The following is a 20005-nucleotide window of genomic DNA, read 5'->3' on the forward strand; positions in this document are numbered from 1 at the left end:
ATTGCCATTATTTCTTTCTTAATTATTTGGTAGATTTCATTGGTGACACTGTCTGGGCATGGAGACTTTTTTGGTGGGCTCTCTAATCTGTAGACCTTCTATTTCTTTGCAGACTGTCTTATCTGTTCTGTTGGTCTATAAGTCTACCTTTGCATCAGTACCACATTATCCTGATAAACTTTCTTTATAATAAAAATAAACACTTAACTACAATTTCAATTAATTTTATATGTATAGAGCTTTTTTTTTTTGAGATGGAATTTTGTTTTTGTTGCCCAGGCTGGAGTGCAATGGTGCAATGTCAGCTCACTGCAACCTCTGCCTTCCCGGGTTCAAGTGATTGTCCTGCCTCAGTCTCCCAGGTAGCTGGGATTACAGGTGCCCATCACCACACTGGCTAAGTTTTGTATTTGTAGTAGAGATGGGGTTTCACCATGTTGCCCAGGCTGGTCTTGGACCCTTGACTTCAAGTGATCCACCCACCTCAGCCTCTCAAAATGCTGGGATTATAGGCACGAGCCACCACACCAGTTGTTCAGCTTACGTATTTCTTGAGTGACTTTGGTGGTTCAAGGAATTTGTCCATTTCATTTCTGCTGTTGAATGTATTGGTACGAAATTGCTTCAATATCCCTTCATATTCCTCCTAACGTGTAGAATTAGTGGTGAGGTCATCGATCTCTTCTTAATAACAATACTTTGCATTCTCTCTCTTTTATTTCCTTTCTTCAATCTGACTAGAGATTTATACATTTTATTTACCTTCTCAAAGAATCAGTTTCAGGTTGTATTGATTTTATGGTCCTTTTCATAATTATTTGTTCTCTTCTTTCTACTTTGGATTGAATTTACTCTTCTTTTTCTAGTTTCTTAAGACGGAAGCAGAGGCTGTTGGCCTGAGGCCTTTCCTCCTTTTCAGTGAGCATTTAGCCCTGTGATTTCCTCCCAGGGAGTGCTTTAGGAACACCATGCAAACTATATTTTACTGCATTTTTGTTTTAATTCAATTCAAAATTCTTTCTAATTTCTCCTTTGGCCGCTTTTGTGTCCTATACTTTATTTAGAAGAATGTTATTTAGTATGTAAATATTCGGGGGGATTTTCTAGACGTCTTTCTTTTCTTGATTTCTGATTAATTCCATTGTTGTCTGAGAACATACTTTGTATGGCTTGAATCTTGAAAGTTGCTATTTTAGTGGTCATGTTAGAATTTGTAGTAACTAACTTTCCATGACCACCGTTTACCTTCCGGCAACATGAAGTTCCTTCCGGAACTGCCCTCTGCTACAAGAGTCTCATGGCAGCATCCTCCATGTCCCTCCTGCTGGCCTTTGTGAGACGGTGGTCACGTTCGAGACCTCACGATGGGACCCACGACTGCCTGTCTGTCTCCTGTGCACAGTGTCACCTGTCCTAGAACAGCTGGCACCCTGAGGGTGGAAACCTGGGCTCAGGCACAGAGGGATCTTGTGTGGGAGGGAAACTTCTGGAAGAAGGTGTGATGGTTAATACTGAGTGTCAACTTGATTGGATTGAAGGATGCAAAGTATGAATCCTAGGTGTGTCTGAGAGGGAGTTGCCAAAGGAGTTTAAGATTTCAAGCAGTGGCAGGGGAAGGCAGACCCACCCTTAGTCTGGTGGCACAATCTAATCAGCTGCCAGCGAATATAAAGCAGGCAGAAAAACGTGAAAAAGCAAGACCGGGCCTGGCCTCCCAGCCTACATCCGCCTCCCGTGCTGAATGCTGCCTGCCCTTCAACATTGGACTCCGAGTTCTTCAGCTTTGAGACTCACATTGGCTCTCCTTGCTCCTCTAGCTTGCAGACAGCCTATTGTGGGACCTTGTGATCCTGTAAGTTAATATTTAATAAACTCCTCATTATATATATATATATCCTATTATTTCTGTCTCTCCAAGAGAACCCCTATTAATACAGGGGTATAGAAAAGGCCTAGGGTGGGACCCAAATTGCTGGGGCTAGATGCTGGCTCAGCCATGAACTGGCCATGTGCCTTCTGGAACCTTCTGCCCTTCTCTGGGCCTCAGCCTCCTCACCCATAACAAGTGACATGACCCCCGGAAGCATCCCCCACCGACATTTAGGCTGGTGCTTGTGAGGGCTTTGTTTTTTGTATGTTATCATTTGTGGGCAATTCTGAGTGCACCAAAGACTTCAGGTCTTCCTTTGTTTTCTAAAATGAATTCAAATTTAATTATTTCTGTTTATTAAAAATCGTACTTAATAAAAGTTGCATTCTGCCTTCATTTTTGAAGTGTGACTTATAAATTTTCTTATTCTATCTTTTATTAAGCACCTGTAAGGAACCTGTGAATAATTCTTGGTCCATTCCCTAACTTAGTTAACTAAACACCTTCAAACATTGTAACTGCATTGATTCATTTAATAAACCCACATTAATCCTTTAGTACTTTGTGTAACTTTAAAAAAATCCTTCTGAATATGAACTGTTAGAAATATAATCATTTAAATTCACCACGTGATAAACTCGGAGTTCCAATAAACTGATCCAATGGTTTATGTGAATTCAGTAAGGTTTCCGCATAAATGCACTCTGTCAAATCAATACTCAATTGGCCATTTTCTGTTGAAGTTATCCTGCACCTGCTCCGATACACCAAATTCTCTTGACTATCACGAGTGCTTTACATAGCATATTTTTTTAGATTTCTGAACACTAAAATATTAATGTAATGCCTTTGAGCTTTTAAAGCCTTCTAGACTTAATTCTAAGTCACCCAGGCTTGAAAGATGCTTCTACTAAGAAGGACAAATAGAATGCACTCAAGGAACCTGTCTAAGGGCCCGGAATTTTGGCTGCTGGGGTTTCACTGGGCAGCTCTGGGGACCTGGCTCCTCTGCAGGTGACTTCAGGACTTGGGGGAAGATGCCCTCAAGCCATCTTCTTAGGTTCCATTTCTGCATCTCCATGGAGCCCGTGTCTTCCCCATACTCATCACTGGACCGCATCTAGCATAGCCCGCAACACCGTGGACCCCAAGGGGGATCTTGACTAGTCATAGTCTCAGGCCACGCATCTCCATGGGCATTGAAGGAACATCCAGTGGAATTTAGTTTCTTTCGTGGCTTTCCTGGGCTGGAGTCACAGTTAAAAATCCTTCCACTGATCTTGCTAAGGAAGGAGGCACCCCAGCATCCCAATGGCAGCAGGTGGGGTGTGGCAGTGGTAGTGGAGGTGTGGTGCTGATTTTGCCTCTGGGGGGCCCTAGGTATATGGCCCCACCTGCTACTGTCTCTGTCTCTAACCTGGCTCAGTCCCAGGTGAGAGTGTGCCCCTGGGCTGGCTCCTCCCAGGGTGAGAGTGCGCCTTTGGGAGCTCTGCTCCCAAGATCAGGCGTGGGAGTCTCGTTGGTAGCCTCTCTCCCCGTGTCCTTCTCACCTGATTTTGATGACAATGATACGATAGATGGGAACAGCCAAGATTATGATGCTATCCTAAATGGTAGGAGCTGAAATGAACTTGTGCCCCACAGTAGGCAAGGGAACAGAGGCTCAGAGGGCACATAGTACTGAGGAAGTAAGGTTTCCCCTCGGGCCGGGTGGCCTCCAGTCTGCCCCAGGGACAGTCACTGAAGACCACAGCCACCTGCAGGTGGGACGCCTGGCCTCAGGCTCAGGGGCTCCCCTGGGCCCTAGGAGTGAAATGCGCCTACTCTCACCCTCCCTACAGGCTCAGCCCCTCAAGACCTCCCCCTCAGACGTGCACCGGGGTCTTAGTCCCCTAGGCTACCTACCCTCTCTCCCTGCCCTCATGTTTGTGTGCCACTGAGGTGGGAAACCTAGCTCTACATACTTCCCCAGGAAACGGTGGACACACATGCATTTTCCTCTCCTTCTTGCCCTGACATGCTGCCTGGACCTCACAGTGGCAGTTTCCAAGCCTCCTGAGGAGCGTCCCAAGTCCGCTCATGACATGGTGAGGGTTACTGTGTAAGGTCCACACCAGTGGCCAATGACCAGCTCTGGCCATGAGGACTCTAGGGATTTGGGCAAGGGAGAGAGACCTCTTTGAAGCAGAACATCTTTAGCAAACCCTTCCTTGTTCCCGTCCTCAGCTCCTGGTGTCGTCTGCTCACCGCTGAACAAAGGTGGGCGGATGGGCCTGGGCTTCATGCAAGGCCACAAGTGAGTCAGCCTATTCCCTGGGAGCAGACCGTCCCCCTGCAGGGATGAGAGTCACCGTGGGATCCCCAAGAGGCAGGCAGAAGGGACAGCCCTGGAGATGACCTCGTACCTCCTGCAGGCGTCACCAAGCCGGCAAAGGAAGTGGCTGTCACTTGGAAGATGAGAAATTGGAGTCTGAGGGACGCTGGCCTCTCCAGCCCTATAAGAGGTCAGGGACCTCTTGAAGCAAAGACCAGAAGAGATGGAGCTGGACAGAGCTGTGGGGGTCCCGGGCCCTGTCACCCTGCTGTTCACCCTCCTGGGCATGTCCTGGGCTGTCCAGGCGGCAGAAACCTGTCCAGGTGAGTCACTTCAGGACCTCCTCTTGGAAACTTCTCACCCCCAAAAGCTGGCAGCTTCATAACTGGCAGCTTCCTGGCTTCCAGGCCTTGCCCCAGGCCGTGTGGTGCATCATCTATTGAGACAGCAGCTCTGCACACGTCGTCTGTGTGAGCAGATGCAGAGGCGCTGAATGCATGTGGAGTCTCAGAGACGGGGCTTCCTCTGCCTGCCCACCAATCATGGAAACTGCAGGTTTCCAGCCTCCCCAGGCCACATGTCCTCTAAGCATAAAAGGCACAGCTGTGGTGTTGTGAGGTGGGGCTTGTGGCACCAGCTGGGTAAGCAGCGGTCAGGTGTTCCGCCGTGACCGCCATCACGGGGAAACAGCGTCGGCAGTGATGGGCACCCAGCACTGTGGGACGTTTCCAGCCAGGATCTGCTGGGCTCTGGAGGTGGTGGTTCCCATGGTGTCTCTGATGTGGTATCATAGGAGTGGCACTGTCCCCGGGAGTTCTGGACCTCCTTTGGGGCTCCCGAGAGGACAATCGGGTGCCCAACCATGGGTTCCAAAGTATGGGAGGGCAGGTTGAACATGCGGCCCCTGGAATCAGGTCCTGACTCCATCCACCTGACGTAGGGGCAGGAGTTTGTGGTGTCCGCGATGCCTGCAGAGACTCGTGTTGGGATATCTGGAGTGCACAGGAGACACGGCTCTAACTGCAGCAGAGCCAGGGCTTCCAGAGCTCGGGGGGTGCTGCGGCCAGCACTGCATTCCAGGAGCGATCTGTGGAGGGTGACAGGCCAGGGACAGCAGGGTCATTTGGAAGCTCCTAGTGGCTCATTGTGGAGTGGTGGGGTTAGGGCGGCATTATTCTCCTCCTTAAATACTTCTAGAGTTTCTAAATGGTCAAATAACAGTACGTGTAATTTTTATAATACACCATCTAACTTGAATTTGAGATGCCTAGTTAGAAACAACAAAGCTGCATTCCAGCTCTAGTTTTGTGCCAGGTTGTTCTGTGTCCTTGAAGGATGCCTCCCTCTGTGGAGGGATGAGGTGGACCCACAGGAGCCCATTCGCTCTCAGCTCTGCTCCCAAGATCAGGCGTGGGAGTCACGTTGGTGGCCCCTCTCCCCGTGTCCTTCTCACCTGATATTGATGACAATAGTACGTTCCTACATGTCGAGATAGGAACGGCTGAGATTACGATGCTATCCTAAGTGGTAGGAGCTGAAATGAGCCTGTGCCCCTTAGTAGGCAAGGGAGCAGAGGCTCAGAGGGGCCAAGAGACTTGTTTCAGGGCACACAGCGCTGAGGAAATAAGGTTTTTCCTCGGGCAGAGTGGCCTCCAAGGCCTGGTTTCTGCCCCTCGTCTCCTTCCTGCCTGACCAATGCCCAGGATGTGAGGACAGACCAAGTGCTCACCAGAGCAGGAACGCCTCCAGTGGAGGGAGGCGGCTGTGGCTGCAGCCATCTGCCCACTCCTGATGGCACCAAGGTGGCAGGTGCCTTTCAGTTGAGTGGTGTGTCTGTGGCTCAGTGGAGTATTCAGGCCCAGGTAACACTGAGTGGCCACCTGTGTTTCTCTGCAGAGGTGAAGGTGGTGGGCATGGAGGGCTCCGACAAGCTCACCATTCTCCGAGGCTGCCCGGGACTGCCCGGGGCCCCAGGGCCAAAGGGAGAGGCAGGTGCCAATGGACAGAGAGGTAAGTGTGGGCCGGGCTGGGCGTGGCAGGGGCACTGGCTCTTGCTGTTTTTGAAACTAGATGCTGAGCTGGGCAACGCCCCCTCCGTGGTTCCTAGATCGCTGAGCCTGGGTTGGGCCCCTGCTCGGAGCCAGGGACAGAGCCGACTCCCAGGGCCCAGCAGGGTTCTGAAATGGGGGAGCATCATTCTTAACTATTCCATGAGCTCACATGTGGACACGCTTCTGTAGCGCTGTCTCCCCGTCCTTGATCCAACACCAGCTTTGCTTGGCCACTGGCACGACTTCTAAGTTCTATGTCCCTCCACCTTCTCACCTGAGCCCTGAGGCCACAAACTCTTCTCCACCTGCCTCAGATAAGGAACCTGAAGCTCAAAGAGTCCAGGGATTTCCCTCTGTGCTCACGCCTGAAAGGAAAAGAGCTGGGATTCCACCCAGTGTCTGGATTTTCAGCTCCTGGCCCCTGAGTAAACAGGAGAGCCCCGTGAAGTCTGGGTCCTGGGTCCACAACCATCTGGTGCAGGACTGGCAAGCCCAGGTGGGGCCACGGTCACTTCGTAGCAGGAGCAGGGTCGTGGTCATGACTGGAAATTACAGCCCCAGCTCCAGGGTGGGCCCTTGGGTCCTGGGCTTGGGAGTTTTGCTCAAGGGAGTTTTGTCTTTGGAAATTGCAGGAGAACGCGGCCCCCCTGGACCCCCTGGGAAGGCAGGACCACCTGGGTCCAAGGGTAAGGAGGGGACCAGAGTGAGGAGGGGCTGTGAGGTCCTTTCAGCCAAGGCTGCAGAGGAATGTGGGCGGGGCTTCCAGGGCTCCTTCCAGGGCAGGGGTCTCAGTGTGGGGGAGGGGTTCGCAAAGTGTGTGGGGGTTCTCAGTTTGGGGAAGTGGGGTTATCAGTGTTGGAGATAGCTTCTTAATGTCGGGGGAGGTGTTCTTGGTGTGTGTGTCAGGGGAGGAGTTTTCAGTGTGCAGGTTGTGGGGAGGTGTTATCACTATGGAGGGAGAGCCGTCAATACCGGGACAGCCGTCAATACCAGGGTTCTCAGTGGGGGGCTCTGTATGGGGAAGAGGTTCTCAGGTAGGGGAAGGTTTTCAGTACTGGAGCATCTGCCCTATGGGTGTCTCTGAGGTGAAATCCTGTCCCTCTAAGCTGGAAGTGGCCTTGGGAGGGCGGGGTAGGTGTGTCTGCTCACCTCTTTCAGCCCCACTCAGCCCTGGCCTCTGTCCCCCAAGCAGAAGATCCTCTCTGGTTCCCTCCTCCTGATGCCGCCCCAATGCTGTATCTCTAGTCAGCACCATGTGTGGGGAGCAGGATGAGCCCTGGGGGGCCTGGAGAACCACGCCAGCAAGCTCTCAGCACAGAGCTTGTAGAAATGCTCTGCTTTAAAATAAATAATTTTCTGACATATTTTCATGAGGAATATCTTGAAGAATCAGAGAAACATGCAGTAGGAAATTGAAGCTCCCTTTACTCACTCACCCTTACCCATGGACCTACTCAGAATAAGACCTCCCCTACACTCACCACACCCTGGGCTCAGCCATGGGTTGTGTCTAAACGTAAAATACCCAGTTTGGCGCCCACACCCCAAACAACACTGTCCCATCATATTACTGTGTCTACCAAGATGGGCTGTTTGCAGGCCTTGGGCCCCGGGAGAGCCCTGAAGACCCAGGCTCCCTCTGGTTGGCACATGGAGGCCGCTGCTTCCCCGGGGCCTCTGAAAGCCGTGCGTGTCATGGAGGGGCCAGTGTGGGCCTCCCTTGAGGGAAAGAAAAATGTGGCCCATGGAAGCAGGCTCAGGGACTCCCTGACTGGACCTCCACCATCTCCTCCTGGAGAGGCCCAGAAAACGGTCTCCATGTTTTACACGGTATCCGAGGACCAATGGGGGCTCAAGGGCTCTGATTTCCAAACTGTGACACTTGTGTCCTCTCTCACCCACAAACAGGAGCACCTGGGGAGCCCCAGACCTGCCTGACAGGTGACTGACCACCCTACACTCCCTCCACACTCCCCCCATGCTCCCCCCATGCTCCCCCCATGGCTTGTGGCTGCCTTTGGCTGGAAGCTCAGGGTCATACGATGCCATCGCCAGAAGGAAGTGACATACAAACAAAAGAGAAAGGTGGTCTGCCCATTCCCTTGTCCCTTCATCATTTAAGAAAGTGACAAATACCATCCAGACACCTTTGGTGCCCTCTATGGTAATTTCTTCTACCTTCTGCTTTACCCCAGAAGGCCACGTGCCCAGGAGCCGAAGGAGAGGGGTACACGGGAAGGTGGGAGGGTGTGGCAGACTGGGCGTGGCCATCACAGCTGAGTGGCCCTGAGGGCCGTGTCCCCGTCCAGGCCTCGAAGTCCTACTCCGCACAGATGCCTATGACCCTGGTCCTCCCTCCCGGGCCTCCCTCCCACTGCCCCTGCCCTGCCCAGGGCTCCCATCTTGCAGCCACTCCCCGGGTTCCCTTCTCAGGCCCACGCACCTGCAAGGACCTGCAGGACCGAGGGCACTTCCTGAGTGGCTGGCACACCATCTACCTGCCTGACTGCCGGCCCCTGACTGTGCTGTGTGACATGGACACGGATGGAGGGGGCTGGACCGTGAGTGTGGGGGGAGCTGAGGGGTCCTGGGCAGGGGCGGCCAGCCTGGGAGTCCCAGAGGCCGGGCTGCACACCTGGTGGGAGAACATTCTGGAGTTCTCTATCCCTCTGCACAAGGACAGGCAGACACGATGGGGGGGTGACCCATGGGTAAAAGTCCAGGCCGTGGGGGAGGCTGGGAGGGGCCGGTGTTTTCCTGCTGTGTGGCTTGGGGCTTGCTGCCCCCCTTCCTGGGCCCCCCTTTCCTCCTTCATCTTCCCTTGGGGTCTGCGAGCTGCTGGCCCGGCCATGATGCTCTGCCATCTACACGTGCTGCTCCTCTGGAGGGCGGGTCCCCTGCGCTGTGGGACGTCGGCCTGGCCCGTGGCTCCTGTCCCCCTGCTCCCCCACAGGTTTTCCAGCGGAGGGTGGACGGCTCCGTGGACTTCTATCGGGACTGGGCCGCGTACAAGCAGGGCTTCGGCAGTCAGCTGGGGGAGTTCTGGCTGGGAAATGACAACATCCACGCCCTGACCGCCAGGGGTAGGGCCATTGCCAGGGATCAGGGGTCGGGTGCCCTGAATAGAGGTGCCCCTGCCTCTTAGGCCTGGGCTGCCTGGAGCATAAGCGCCTCTGGGCCCACAAGGCATTGGGCCCTGAGCTCACGCAGGGTGGCACTGGGACCCTCGAGGGCTGTGTCCCCTGCCGCTGACTCTGGCGGCATCAGGACGAGAGAGGGTCGGAGCTCTGGGCTGAAGCCTCTTCTGGTCTTGGCCCCACTGGCACCTTAGATACTGAGAGTGGGAAGGAGGGCCCCAGTGGCCCTGTAGTAGAGTTTGGGCCGAACTCCAATTCTGCCTCTAACCCTCGAGGGTTTGGGAGTCCAGTCTTGCCCTGTGGCTCAGAACCCCATGAGGGTCAGAGCTGCTCAGGCCCCAGGAAGCCACAGTCCTCTCCATGCTCTGCATCCATGGAACCCAGACCTCCTTCCAGCCCCTGCCCCAGATCCCCAGCTCCCATGTCTGGAGGCAGAGGGCCCTTCTGCTGGGACCCTGAAACCTTCCTCCCATAGGGACCAGCGAGCTCCGCATAGACCTGGTGGACTTTGAGGACAACCACCAATTTGCCAAGTACAGATCATTCCAGATGGCGGGCGAGGCGGAGAAGTACAGGCTGGTCCTGGGGGCCTTTGTGGAGGGCAGTGCGGGTGAGTGTCTGTGCCAGGCTGTGTGGCCTGGGCCTCCGAGGGTGTTGGGGACATGGAGGGAGTATGCTCCGTGTCCTGATGGCCTGTGGAAGAGGCCTCACCCCTCTGAGCTTGGGTCATCCATCTATACCTGTGACATGAACGTCTGTGCTCTCTGTGGCACGGGAGTCACAGGACACGTCAGTGTGTGGCAGGTGCTGAAACCCTAGCAAGGACATCAGTAGGAAGGAAGTGTCTGCAGAACAGGGACCTATGCACGATGACAGCAGCTGACATCTTTGCAGGGCGTGGCTGGAAGGGGTCTGTGATGGTGGAATCCAGAGTAGAGAATAATGATCCTGCCTTCTGTCCTTCTATCAAATAAACACACTACACAGTAGGTGGCAGGGCTAGACCTAAAGGCAATTTTCTCAGGCCACTGCCAACAGCAGGGTAGTATTCACTGAAGTCATGGACTGTACTCCTCGGATTGTGCAGTGCACAACCTGCCTAACCGTACATGGAGGACCACTGGGCCAGGCCTCAGGTGGAAAGACTTATTCTGCCTATAATGACATTACTGCCTATAACGATGCTCACATTTCCTCCTGAACAGGTGATTCCCTGACGTCCCACAACAACCAGTCCTTCTCCACCAAAGACCGGGACAATGACCTTCACACACAAAGCTGCGCTGTGATGTACCAGGGAGGCTGGTGGTACAAGAGCTGCCACGTGTCAAACCTGAATGGTCGCTACCTTGGCGGGGCCCACGACAGCTTTGCAAACGGCATCAACTGGAAGTCAGGGAAAGGGTACAAGTACAGCTACAGGGCATCGGAGATGAAGCTGCGGCCTGCCTAGCCAGGCAGCCGCAGGGTCAGGACGCCCGACACATACGCTAGTGGGGGGTGGGGTTGGGAGCTTACCCCTTGGGTTCATAAAAGAAACTCATGTTGTGATTCTAAATTGCGTTTGTCTTGCTCTGTGCAAGAGGTTCAAATCCTGCTGTTTCTACCATCGGCCCTTCCAGATTTGCGATATCGACTCATCTCAAACCTCCGACTTTCCTTAGCAAAAAGAGGGTGTTTCTGACTACACCAGCAAGCGCCTTCCTTAAGAACAAATACAAGACTTTGATGCTGTGGTGGGCTCAGAGTGCAGCGGGATCCCCGGCAGGATAAACCTGTTCCGGGGGCTCGTTACCCGGACCCCTCTGTGAGCTGGATGGCAGGGGATGAGAAGGCGCATTGGAGAGGAAGTTTCTCCTGCACTTGAGATGCCATTGCTGGTCCAATGGCCTGCCCAGCCCCCCGGCCGCAGCACTGCCCACGCACCCCTGCTGCCCAGGCTCCCTGCCTGCCCCAGCCCCCTAGCCCTGCCCACGCACCCCTGCCGCCCAGGCTCCCTGCCTGCCCTGGCCCCCCAACCCTGCCCACTCACTCCTGCCGCCCGGGCTTCCTGCCTGCCCCAGCCCCCCAGCTGCACCCCTGCCCACTCACCCCTGCCACCCAGGCTCCTGCCACCTGCTCTGCTGGGTGTTCACGGAACCTGCTTACCCCTTCCTCATGAGCAGAACCAAGAGTGTGTGCCTGTGACTCCCTCATCAAAACGGGGAGAGCGGTTAAATGAGGCAGGTGCGAGCCCCGAGCGCTCCTGAGGAGAGAAGAGCCCTCCTCTTGGCCCTGAGCATCCAGCGTGAAGCTGGCCCGCAGCGAGCCCAGTGCAGATTGCCCCTTTCCCCACTTCTCTCGGGCAGGCCGCCTGCAAGAGAGCAGAGTGCATTCCCGCAGGAACTTGTATCTGCCGAGGATGGTGCCTGGCCCTCTACTCCTGCCTCCTCCTGAGGACCTGGTCCCTGTCCAGCTTAGCCTGACGAGGCTTTTGGAGGCTCCACACCCCAGCATTGGCCAGAGCTGACCCTTAGAGGGCTGCTTAGGCCCCCGATCTCTCTCATGACAGTGCCCTTGTCCTTTACCCTCTACTCAGAGAGCATCCAGAAGGGCCCAAGGAGACCAGGATCCGTCTCTGAGCTTTTTAATGCAGGTCCCCTCCTTCCCCTCCTGAGTCTTGGCTGGTCTAAGCTCCACACGAGTCATGGAGAGTGCTGCTTGTCTGGGTCTTCTCAGGGAGGAGAGCACCGTTTCCTCTGAGCTCCTTGGGGGGCTGCCCCTTGAAGATCAGGACGCAGCGCCAGCCTCACCCTCTGTGATCCATCCCCACCTTCCCTCCTCACTCTGGGTCCAAGGCCTGGGATGAGCCAGGACAGAAGGAAGCAGGGACAGCCCTGGGCGTGGCCCTTCCTTCCTTCCTTCCTGGACCCATAGGAGGGGCCACACCACCCACCCTGGGGGCTGACCTGTCCTCAGGATAGAAACCAGCAAGCTGACAAATCTGAGGTCTATAACTGAATGAAGGGGTGCTGCCACCAGGAAACTAGACACAGACTTCTCCTTCCTCGCAGACCTGGGTCCTTAGCTTCTAGACAGGATTACGATCCACTGACAGGTGGTGACTTTACGTTAGCCTCCCCTCTCCACAGCCTCACACTGCAGCCGTTCATGGCCACTCAGCCTTCTAGGGCAGCAAAGAGCTCAGCCACACACCATGGTCAGGATGAGACCCAGCGTCAGGACTCCCCTCAGTGCCGTCCACCCCTGAGTCTGGGAGTTTCGACCTCCAACAGGTGAAGAGAATGCACACCGCACACCCCCGTAAAGGGAGGACCTAGAGATTTCCCCCAAATCTTGACCCTTGAGTTCTGGAAACGGGTCCTCCCTGGAATGTATCAGCGCATTATTCTGAAAGGCAAAAAGGCCTTGGCACCAGGAGCCCCGCCTGGGGCCCTTTGGTCCCTGGTCCCATGCAGTTGCCAGTACGTGTTTATGGAGACACTGGCCACGTGGCGCTATGTGTGATGTGTGCTGTCTCAGAGTAGAACTTGACTCCTTCAAAAACAAAGTCTCTCTCTGTTTTGGCTGGTGAAGGGCAATGGCATTTGGTCTACACAGACCTTGCGGACCAAGGGGCCTTGATCAGTTACCTGACCTCTCTGAATGTTTTTTCTTATGTGACATGGGATGGCAGGGTGGATATGAGGACTCCAGGGAGTAAGAAGAGGACACCAGGTTGCAGGATGCTGAAGGGCCAGGAAGCACAGCACAGCATCACCCTCCTGGCCCAGGTGCCAGTCCTCCTGCTAGGGCACCCCCAGCCCAGCTGACAGCCTTTGCCCATGAGGCCTCCTCTTCTGTTCAGATCTTTCCCTGGGCACAGGAGTCCTTGGCTATAGGTTTCTATTGTGGGATCTAGTCCTGCCTGGCCTGCGCCCACACCTCCTGTCACCTGCCTGTCTCCTTGAACTGGGTCCAGCCTCTTCTGTTGAGGGTTCTGGGAGCTGTGCCCTGGGATGGGGCAATGGGCAGGGATGGACCCCGCTGTGTATCCAGACCTGGGAGAGGATGACGGAGCCACCTGACTTGGGCCGGGCTCCAGCAAAGGCCTCCCTCACCTGCTGCCCACACTAGCCAGGGTGGGCTCCCTGGGATCAGAGCGGAGGCCAGGCCGTCTGCCTTCACTACCTTTCAAATCTGCTCAGTGGGGAACAGGCTCTCTTCTCTCTCTCCTGGCCTGAGGGACACTGTCTCCCTCTAATAAGCTGATTATTGGGAGCTGTGACTGGCAGGCACCCAAACCCTGAAGCCAGGTGGTTCTTGCCTCCATCCACCCAAACCTCCAAGTCCCCTGCCCCTTCCCTTCCCTTCACCATGGGTTTCCAAGTTCTTCCAACGACTCCATGCCTTGAGTGTAATTTACAAAAAAAGAGCTGGGAAGGGGCCATCGTGTCAATTCCAGGCTCAGCTGGCTCTAGGCGAAGCATGATGGTGCTCAGTGACTGTGGGATGTGTTTTAGGCTGCATTAACAAAGGCCTGACATCTACAGCAAGGAGGATGCCACACTTGTCTCTGCAGAGGTCACTCCACACTCCCACCCTGTGCTGAGTTTTGTACTTTACAGCAACCAAGGAGGAAACAGTGCCGAGAATGGGAGGGAGAGCTGGAAACAGCATTCGGGGCAGCGGCCGAAGGCAAACGGGGAGTAACAGGCACAAAACGTTTTGGGAGATGACCTCACGCTAGGAGATCATCACTGTTCTAGGCTCCTGGGCTCAGGGCTCCTCCCATCTCGTTGTCCCCAGCCTCTCTGTGTGCCTGTTCTGGTCCCTTCATTCCTCTGCGTCCTAAGCTGCTTTCCTCTCCCAGTAACCTGTGGTCAGAAAGAGTGAGGTGACCAACTTGTCCCAGTGAGCCTGGGCCTGCCCAGGTTTAGCACTGAGCGTCCCATCTCCTGGAAAAGCCCTGGCCACCAAGATGGTTGGTTGTCCTAAGGAATCTCAGTGGCCCCAGTCATTTGCAACAGAGAAAAAATCCCCAAAACCCTTGATCCCCTCTCCTCAAGGTCAGGGAAGACACAGGCTTCAGGACACCCGCCCGACGGACCTTCACCTCTTCATTTCTTCACTAGAGTGACACTAATCACTTAATGAAGAAAGACTAAGCCAAACCCTTCTGCCACTACTCCCATGGAGCATCGGCTGGGTGCACAGCTCCCTCCGGAGTACAGGGCAGTGAATTCCTGCTCCAAAGACGCCTGCCCTCTCGCCAGGAGAACGAGGCATTTTCCAACAGCATCAGACAAACGGCCTAAACAGAAGACTCAAAGCAGAGGCTCTGGCGAGTTCTCTCCTGTTTCTTTCTTCCAGGCTCAGCCTGAGGTTCTCCTGAATCCTTGTAGGAGTCAGAACCCCTCAGTTACTCCCTCACTGCCTGTCTGACCTGAGTGAGAGGTAGGAGGCAGGGTTTAACTCTGCAGGCAGGGACTTGGACACCTGAGGGTACAAGGATCAGATCGAGGATGAGCTGAAACAGGGCCGGCGTAAAAGCAGCTTTCCGTAAGACACGCCCACCAGTGTGCCACATCAGTTTACCGTTGCCACGGCAACACCCAAAATTACCACCCGTTTCCATGGCAATGACTTGATGACCCAGAAGTTACCACCCTTGTCCTAGAAATTTCCACATAAACCACACTTAATTTGCTTGTAGCTAAAGGTGGATGTAGTGTGCCTGCAGAACTGCCTGTGAGCCGCTGGTCTGGGCACACTGCCTGTGGAGAGCCCTGCTCTGCAAGGACGCTGCAGTGGCTGCTGCTGTATTGGCTGCTTCAGCAGAAGTAGCTGTTTAATGCAACCGGCTCACCCTTGAATTTTTCCCTGGGGGAGGCCAAAAACCCTCCTGGGCTAAGTCCCAATTTGGGGTTCACCTGCTGTGCATCAGGTGGACTTCCAAATTTGAGTGCAAATGCGGACAGTTCACATCCAACCCATACACAGATGGCAAACGCCTGGTGAAGATGGATGCGTCGTTACTGGGTGTGCTCCCATCAGTCCAGGAGGCGTTCTCATTATTGTTGTCTATAAGAACATGCCTTGTGGTGTTGAGACAGAGGTGATGTCACATGTTCACCAAACCTGCGTTTTCCCCTCCTGAGGGTACAAGAAGGCTCCTTTTCTAAATCTCTCTTGCAGTTAGATGAGCCTATATGATGGAGATTTAGTCAATGGTATGATCACACAGATTATGCAGACCCCTTCCTAAACTGGCCCCCCAAACCTTCTGTCCCGTGTCCTGGTGGAGAACCCCAAGGCCCTCTGTAACCTGCACGTCTGGACAAGGGGAAATGATGACATTGCCATCCTGAGGGTCTGCTTGTCACAGCAGCTATTGGTGCTTACACTGACTCAGGCAGAGATTGGTACCAGAAGTGGAAGAGTGTGGCAACATATACCTAAAATCCAAGGCATGGCCTAGCCGCCACACGGTGGGTGGAAGGCCCCAGAGTTCTGTTTGATGAGCATGCTGCCGTCAGTAACTTGGAAGGCAATCCCCTGGCACAGCTCTTGCAGCCCCCGGGAGCAGCTTGACAAACAGGGTTTTCCGTGCATGTTTACTTTTATTGGCTGCCTGACCAGGTGTTACAGGAGGAAGAAGAGCTTAGCAAGAGGAATACAATGGATTAAAGGGTCTAAGAACCAGAAGTCCTGCAGAGTTGGGAAACGCCGGAACACTGCTAGACTCGACAGTAAGAGATGAGATTTTGAAAGCACTAGAGTAACAAGGATCAATGGTATGTGCGGTTTTGAATGGAGTGACTCGGATTTGTAGTAGAGATCCTTCCTGCTTGAGCCTGAAAATTTCAAGGAAGACTTCCTTCAGATGAGAGATACAGGGAGGCATGGGGATAAGTTAGCAAGAAACTGCATCCAACCGGAGCCAAATAGGAGCCAAATTTCTATCTCAGAAAGGAAGATGCCCAGAAGCCTGGTTCTTGGAATCACTGCAGGAGCGGGTCTCGTCACCGTGCCCTGCACTGGACTGTGACTTGGGCGAGAAACAAGCTTGCCTTGTATTTCAGCCCTGAGGGACTAAGATTCCCTCTTAAAAGAGCTGCTGTTCCTTGTCTTTACACAGAGGTGGCCCAGTCGAGGAGAGGAGAAATCTGCATTCTCCTCCTGCTTTGAAAACTTACTCTGGGCTTTGTGCCGAGCTGGCCTCCCACTGATTTCTTTAGCTGCACTTGAGGTACACAGTTTGGTTGTCACTGTGACTCATCAGCCTGAGGCCATATGGGTGGGGGCCGGCCAATTTTCTGATTCCTGCAGCTTCACAGGAGGTTGGAAGCCCACCCACTCACCCCAACATGTGGGGAAGCCAGCAGAGCCAAGGACAATCTGGAAATGTCCAACTGTCCCAAGGTAGCAAACTGGGCCTTCCAGGACGGGATCGGTGGTGTATGATTTCATTGGGGTTGAAATATAAACCATGAAATCTGAGAACTGGAAATTAAAGGGCAGTTGCCCTGGGTGATCCTGCCCCCAGAACTCCACTCAGTGCCTCTGCAGCTCCCAGCCAAAGAAGCTCACTGCTGTCATGAGCAGCCACCAGGCTGGCGTGGTCTGGGACAGTGGTGACTGACACTGGAAGGGCTTCCTCTTGTCACATGTAGCTCTGCTTCTCCATAAAAGCTAATCTTTGAAGGGGGCCAAGTGACCTGTATGACGGGAAGTCCAAGGTTATGTACCCCATACTGTCAGGGAATAGCCTCTATTGGGCTGATGGCCAAGACATGCAAGTCAAGGGCAGAACACACATCCAAAAGCAGAAACAAAACCCGGAGTGGCTGTCAGGTAGCCGGCATGCTTGGTTATGACGAATGCTTGGCTCAGGGGACACCTACCTGTCTGGTTTCGGCACCTGTTTCCCTGGACTGCGCGAGCCTGGATTCCGATCGAAACCTATTTGTGTTAATTTGTTTATCTTTGTTCGCTCCCAGGATTGCTGTCTTCTTCAATATACACTGGCTCTGATGAGCCAGAAGGTCTCCAGGTTTTATTTGCTTGCACTGAAATCATCAAGCCTTCTACTCAGCTCCCTGAAACGAGCACATCAGTGGTTCCGCAACCTGACTGTCCATTGGAGCACCTGCGGAGACTCTGAAAAATACAGATTCAGGGGCCCCATCCCAGACCCTTAGAACCAAAATCGCAGTGGATGCCTGGAGCCCTTCCTCTCCTCTGCTGATGAGCTGTGGTAGGGAGTCACACAATAGCCCATCAAACAGAGACGGTAACTCAGCCGGCCGCCCACTCCATCTCCAGCCTTCTGTGGGCCACGTGTCCCCAGGCCCCCCACCCATCCCTCAGAATAAAGTAGAGAGTGATCTGAAACAAGAGCATGTTCAAATTTTTTAAAAAACACAGAGTAAGGATCAGGTTAATCACAGTGAATGTTTACAAAAGGCAGTGTGGTGCTATGACTGAAGTCTGTCTCATAAGTGTCACTTATGACACTATATAAACTCAAAGAAAAGTTTGTACCCTTTGAATTAGTAAGCTCACCAGAGAACTGGGAAAACAAATGCAACGTAAGAGAAAAAACGTGTACATGGAAGTGTTAATTACTGGCTAGAACGTAAGTCAGCAACAGTAGCAGGAAACACTGGAGCGACAGATTACAAGTCGTCCACAATCAGAGGATGTCCGTTTCCCTCAGTGAGTATTAAGTGAACACCGATGAAAAGCTCAGTGTACAAACTCTAGTAACCTGGAAACCTAAGCGTAAAATTAGAACCTAGAACTGGAAGTGCAGGCGTCTGCTTCCAGTAATGATGGGTTAGAAAATAAGGCCAAACTTCCTTTTGAAACGAACAAGCTGGACAAAGTTCAGAGATACTCTTCGTAAGCAATAAAGATACCCAGAGTAAGGAAGAATTACCAGAATAAAATTCAGCAGAAATAGAAACCCGGGTAGAGTATCTGTGGGTATCTTTGCCTGGGGTCATTCACCAGTCAGAGAAGAGCTTTCAAGGCTGTGCAGGAGTTTTGTCAATTCAGCAGGCTGAAGGGGACCACGGTGCAGGTTAAGAGCCTGCCAGGGATGAAGTTTCAGGCTAGGAAACGTGCACTTCAGCCTGACAACTACGCATATTTGTGTCCCAGAGGTGAGGGTCACTTGCACGTAAACCAGCTCCCCCACAAATTGCAAACAGGTGTTAAGTCATAGGGGTGCACAGACCATCTCCTTGTGGTCTGGAACTGGATGCTGGAAGTGGATATTAACTTCCAGAACACACCTGGAAAAGCCCACGAAACCTGTGTTGGAGGAAGACAAGATATTGCTAGGTTTCCAGTTATCCAAATCGACCTTTAAAGAGCAAGGTCCATGATTTCGATGGCAGTCAAGGTGGCTGTGTTAGCATTCTGCTCCTGCACAGCAAATTACCACAAACTGCACCCATTTATTAACTCACAGTTTGTGGATCAGGGGTCTGAGTGGGCTGAGCAAGCAAGGTTCTCTGGTTAGAGTCTCACAAAGCTGAAGTCAAGTCTTATGCCTTATGCTCAGCTGGAAAATCTGGGGAAGAAGCAGCTTCCAAGATCATTCAGGTTGTTGTCAGAATCCAGTTTTGTGTGGTTTAGGAGTAAGGTTCCCGTTTTCTCGCTGGATGTCAGCTAGGGGCTGCTCTCAGCTATTGAAGGCCACTCTCCGGTTCTTTCTAAATGAGCCTCCATCTTCAAAGCTTGAAAAAATGTATCAAATCATTCTCATGCTGCAAATCTCTCTGATTCCTCTTTTGCTACCTACCAGAGAAAACTCTCTGTATTTGAAAGGCTGCCATGATTAGATTAGGCCTACCCTGACAATCCCCTTTTTGAATGAACTCAATGTCAACTAATTAGCTGTCTTAATAGCATCTCAAAATCACTTTTGCAATGTAACATAACATGATCACTGGCGTGATAGCTTGTATTTATAGCCCTGGGAGTTAGAGCAGAAAACCCTGTGATACTCCCACAGTGGAGCAAGCCCACTGCAGCCCATCAAACACTGGACAAAATGCCTGATGATTTGAAAAGCAACAAAGACAGATGGGAGAGGGAACACGACATTTGTGTAAATAACCCATACAGGGAAAGCAAAGCAGAGCTTGCAGTCTAAACTCAGGTTCACTGCCTGGTGAAAAAACAAAGCCAACATTTTCCCAGAAGAGTTTAAAAGAATCTCATAACATAATATTCCAAATGTCCTGGATACATCAAAAATTACACAAGGGATGCAAATAACCAGAAAAACATAAGCAACTCTGAAGGAAAAAGGCAGTCAACATCTCCCAATCCTGACATGACCAAGCGCTGCAAGCATCAACGACTTTAAGGCAGCCGCGATAACCGTGCTCTGAGGAGGAAGGACAAACCCTCTTGAAATGAATGGAACGCTAGACATTCTCAGCAAAGAGCTAGAGGCTATGAAAGAAACCCAAAGAAACTTTTACAACTGAACAATATAACAATAAAAATAACATTTCCCCAGGGAGAATCAATACCAGAATGCAGATGATGGAAGAGCCAGTGACCTTGAAGACAGGTCAATAAAACTCTTCCATTCTGAACAACAGAGAGAAACTCCATGGGGAAAAATGGACAG

The 20005-nt window shown here is 52.7% G+C and overlaps 1 protein-coding gene across 1 annotated transcript; it reads left to right on the top strand.

Annotated features, from left to right (window-relative positions):
* Positions 1-4396: 4396 nt before the first annotated feature.
* Positions 4397-10930, top strand: LOC108587808 (ficolin-2). Its single transcript, XM_035262262.3, has 8 exons — positions 4397-4507; positions 6081-6194; positions 6868-6921; positions 8144-8176; positions 8669-8796; positions 9189-9318; positions 9848-9982; positions 10578-10930. The coding sequence occupies exons 1-8, from the start codon at positions 4408-4410 to the stop codon at positions 10823-10825; spliced, it is 942 nt and encodes a 313-aa protein (XP_035118153.2). The 5' UTR covers positions 4397-4407; the 3' UTR covers positions 10826-10930.
* The last annotated feature ends 9075 nt before the right edge of the window (positions 10931-20005 follow it).

This window comes from Callithrix jacchus, chromosome 1 (genome assembly GCF_049354715.1).
Source record: "Callithrix jacchus isolate 240 chromosome 1, calJac240_pri, whole genome shotgun sequence".
Taxonomy (NCBI): Eukaryota; Metazoa; Chordata; class Mammalia; order Primates; family Cebidae; genus Callithrix; species Callithrix jacchus.

Bases quoted from the DNA above. Each gene is read 5' to 3' on its own strand.
- LOC108587808 (XM_035262262.3), top strand. From the start codon at position 4,408: ATGGAGCTGGACAGAGCTGTGGGGGTCCCGGGCCCTGTCACCCTGCTG. The intron at 6,922-8,143 runs GTAAGGAGGGGA...ACCCACAAACAG, and splicing joins AGGACCACCTGGGTCCAAGG to GAGCACCTGGGGAGCCCCAG. The intron at 8,797-9,188 runs GTGAGTGTGGGG...GCTCCCCCACAG, and splicing joins CGGATGGAGGGGGCTGGACC to GTTTTCCAGCGGAGGGTGGA.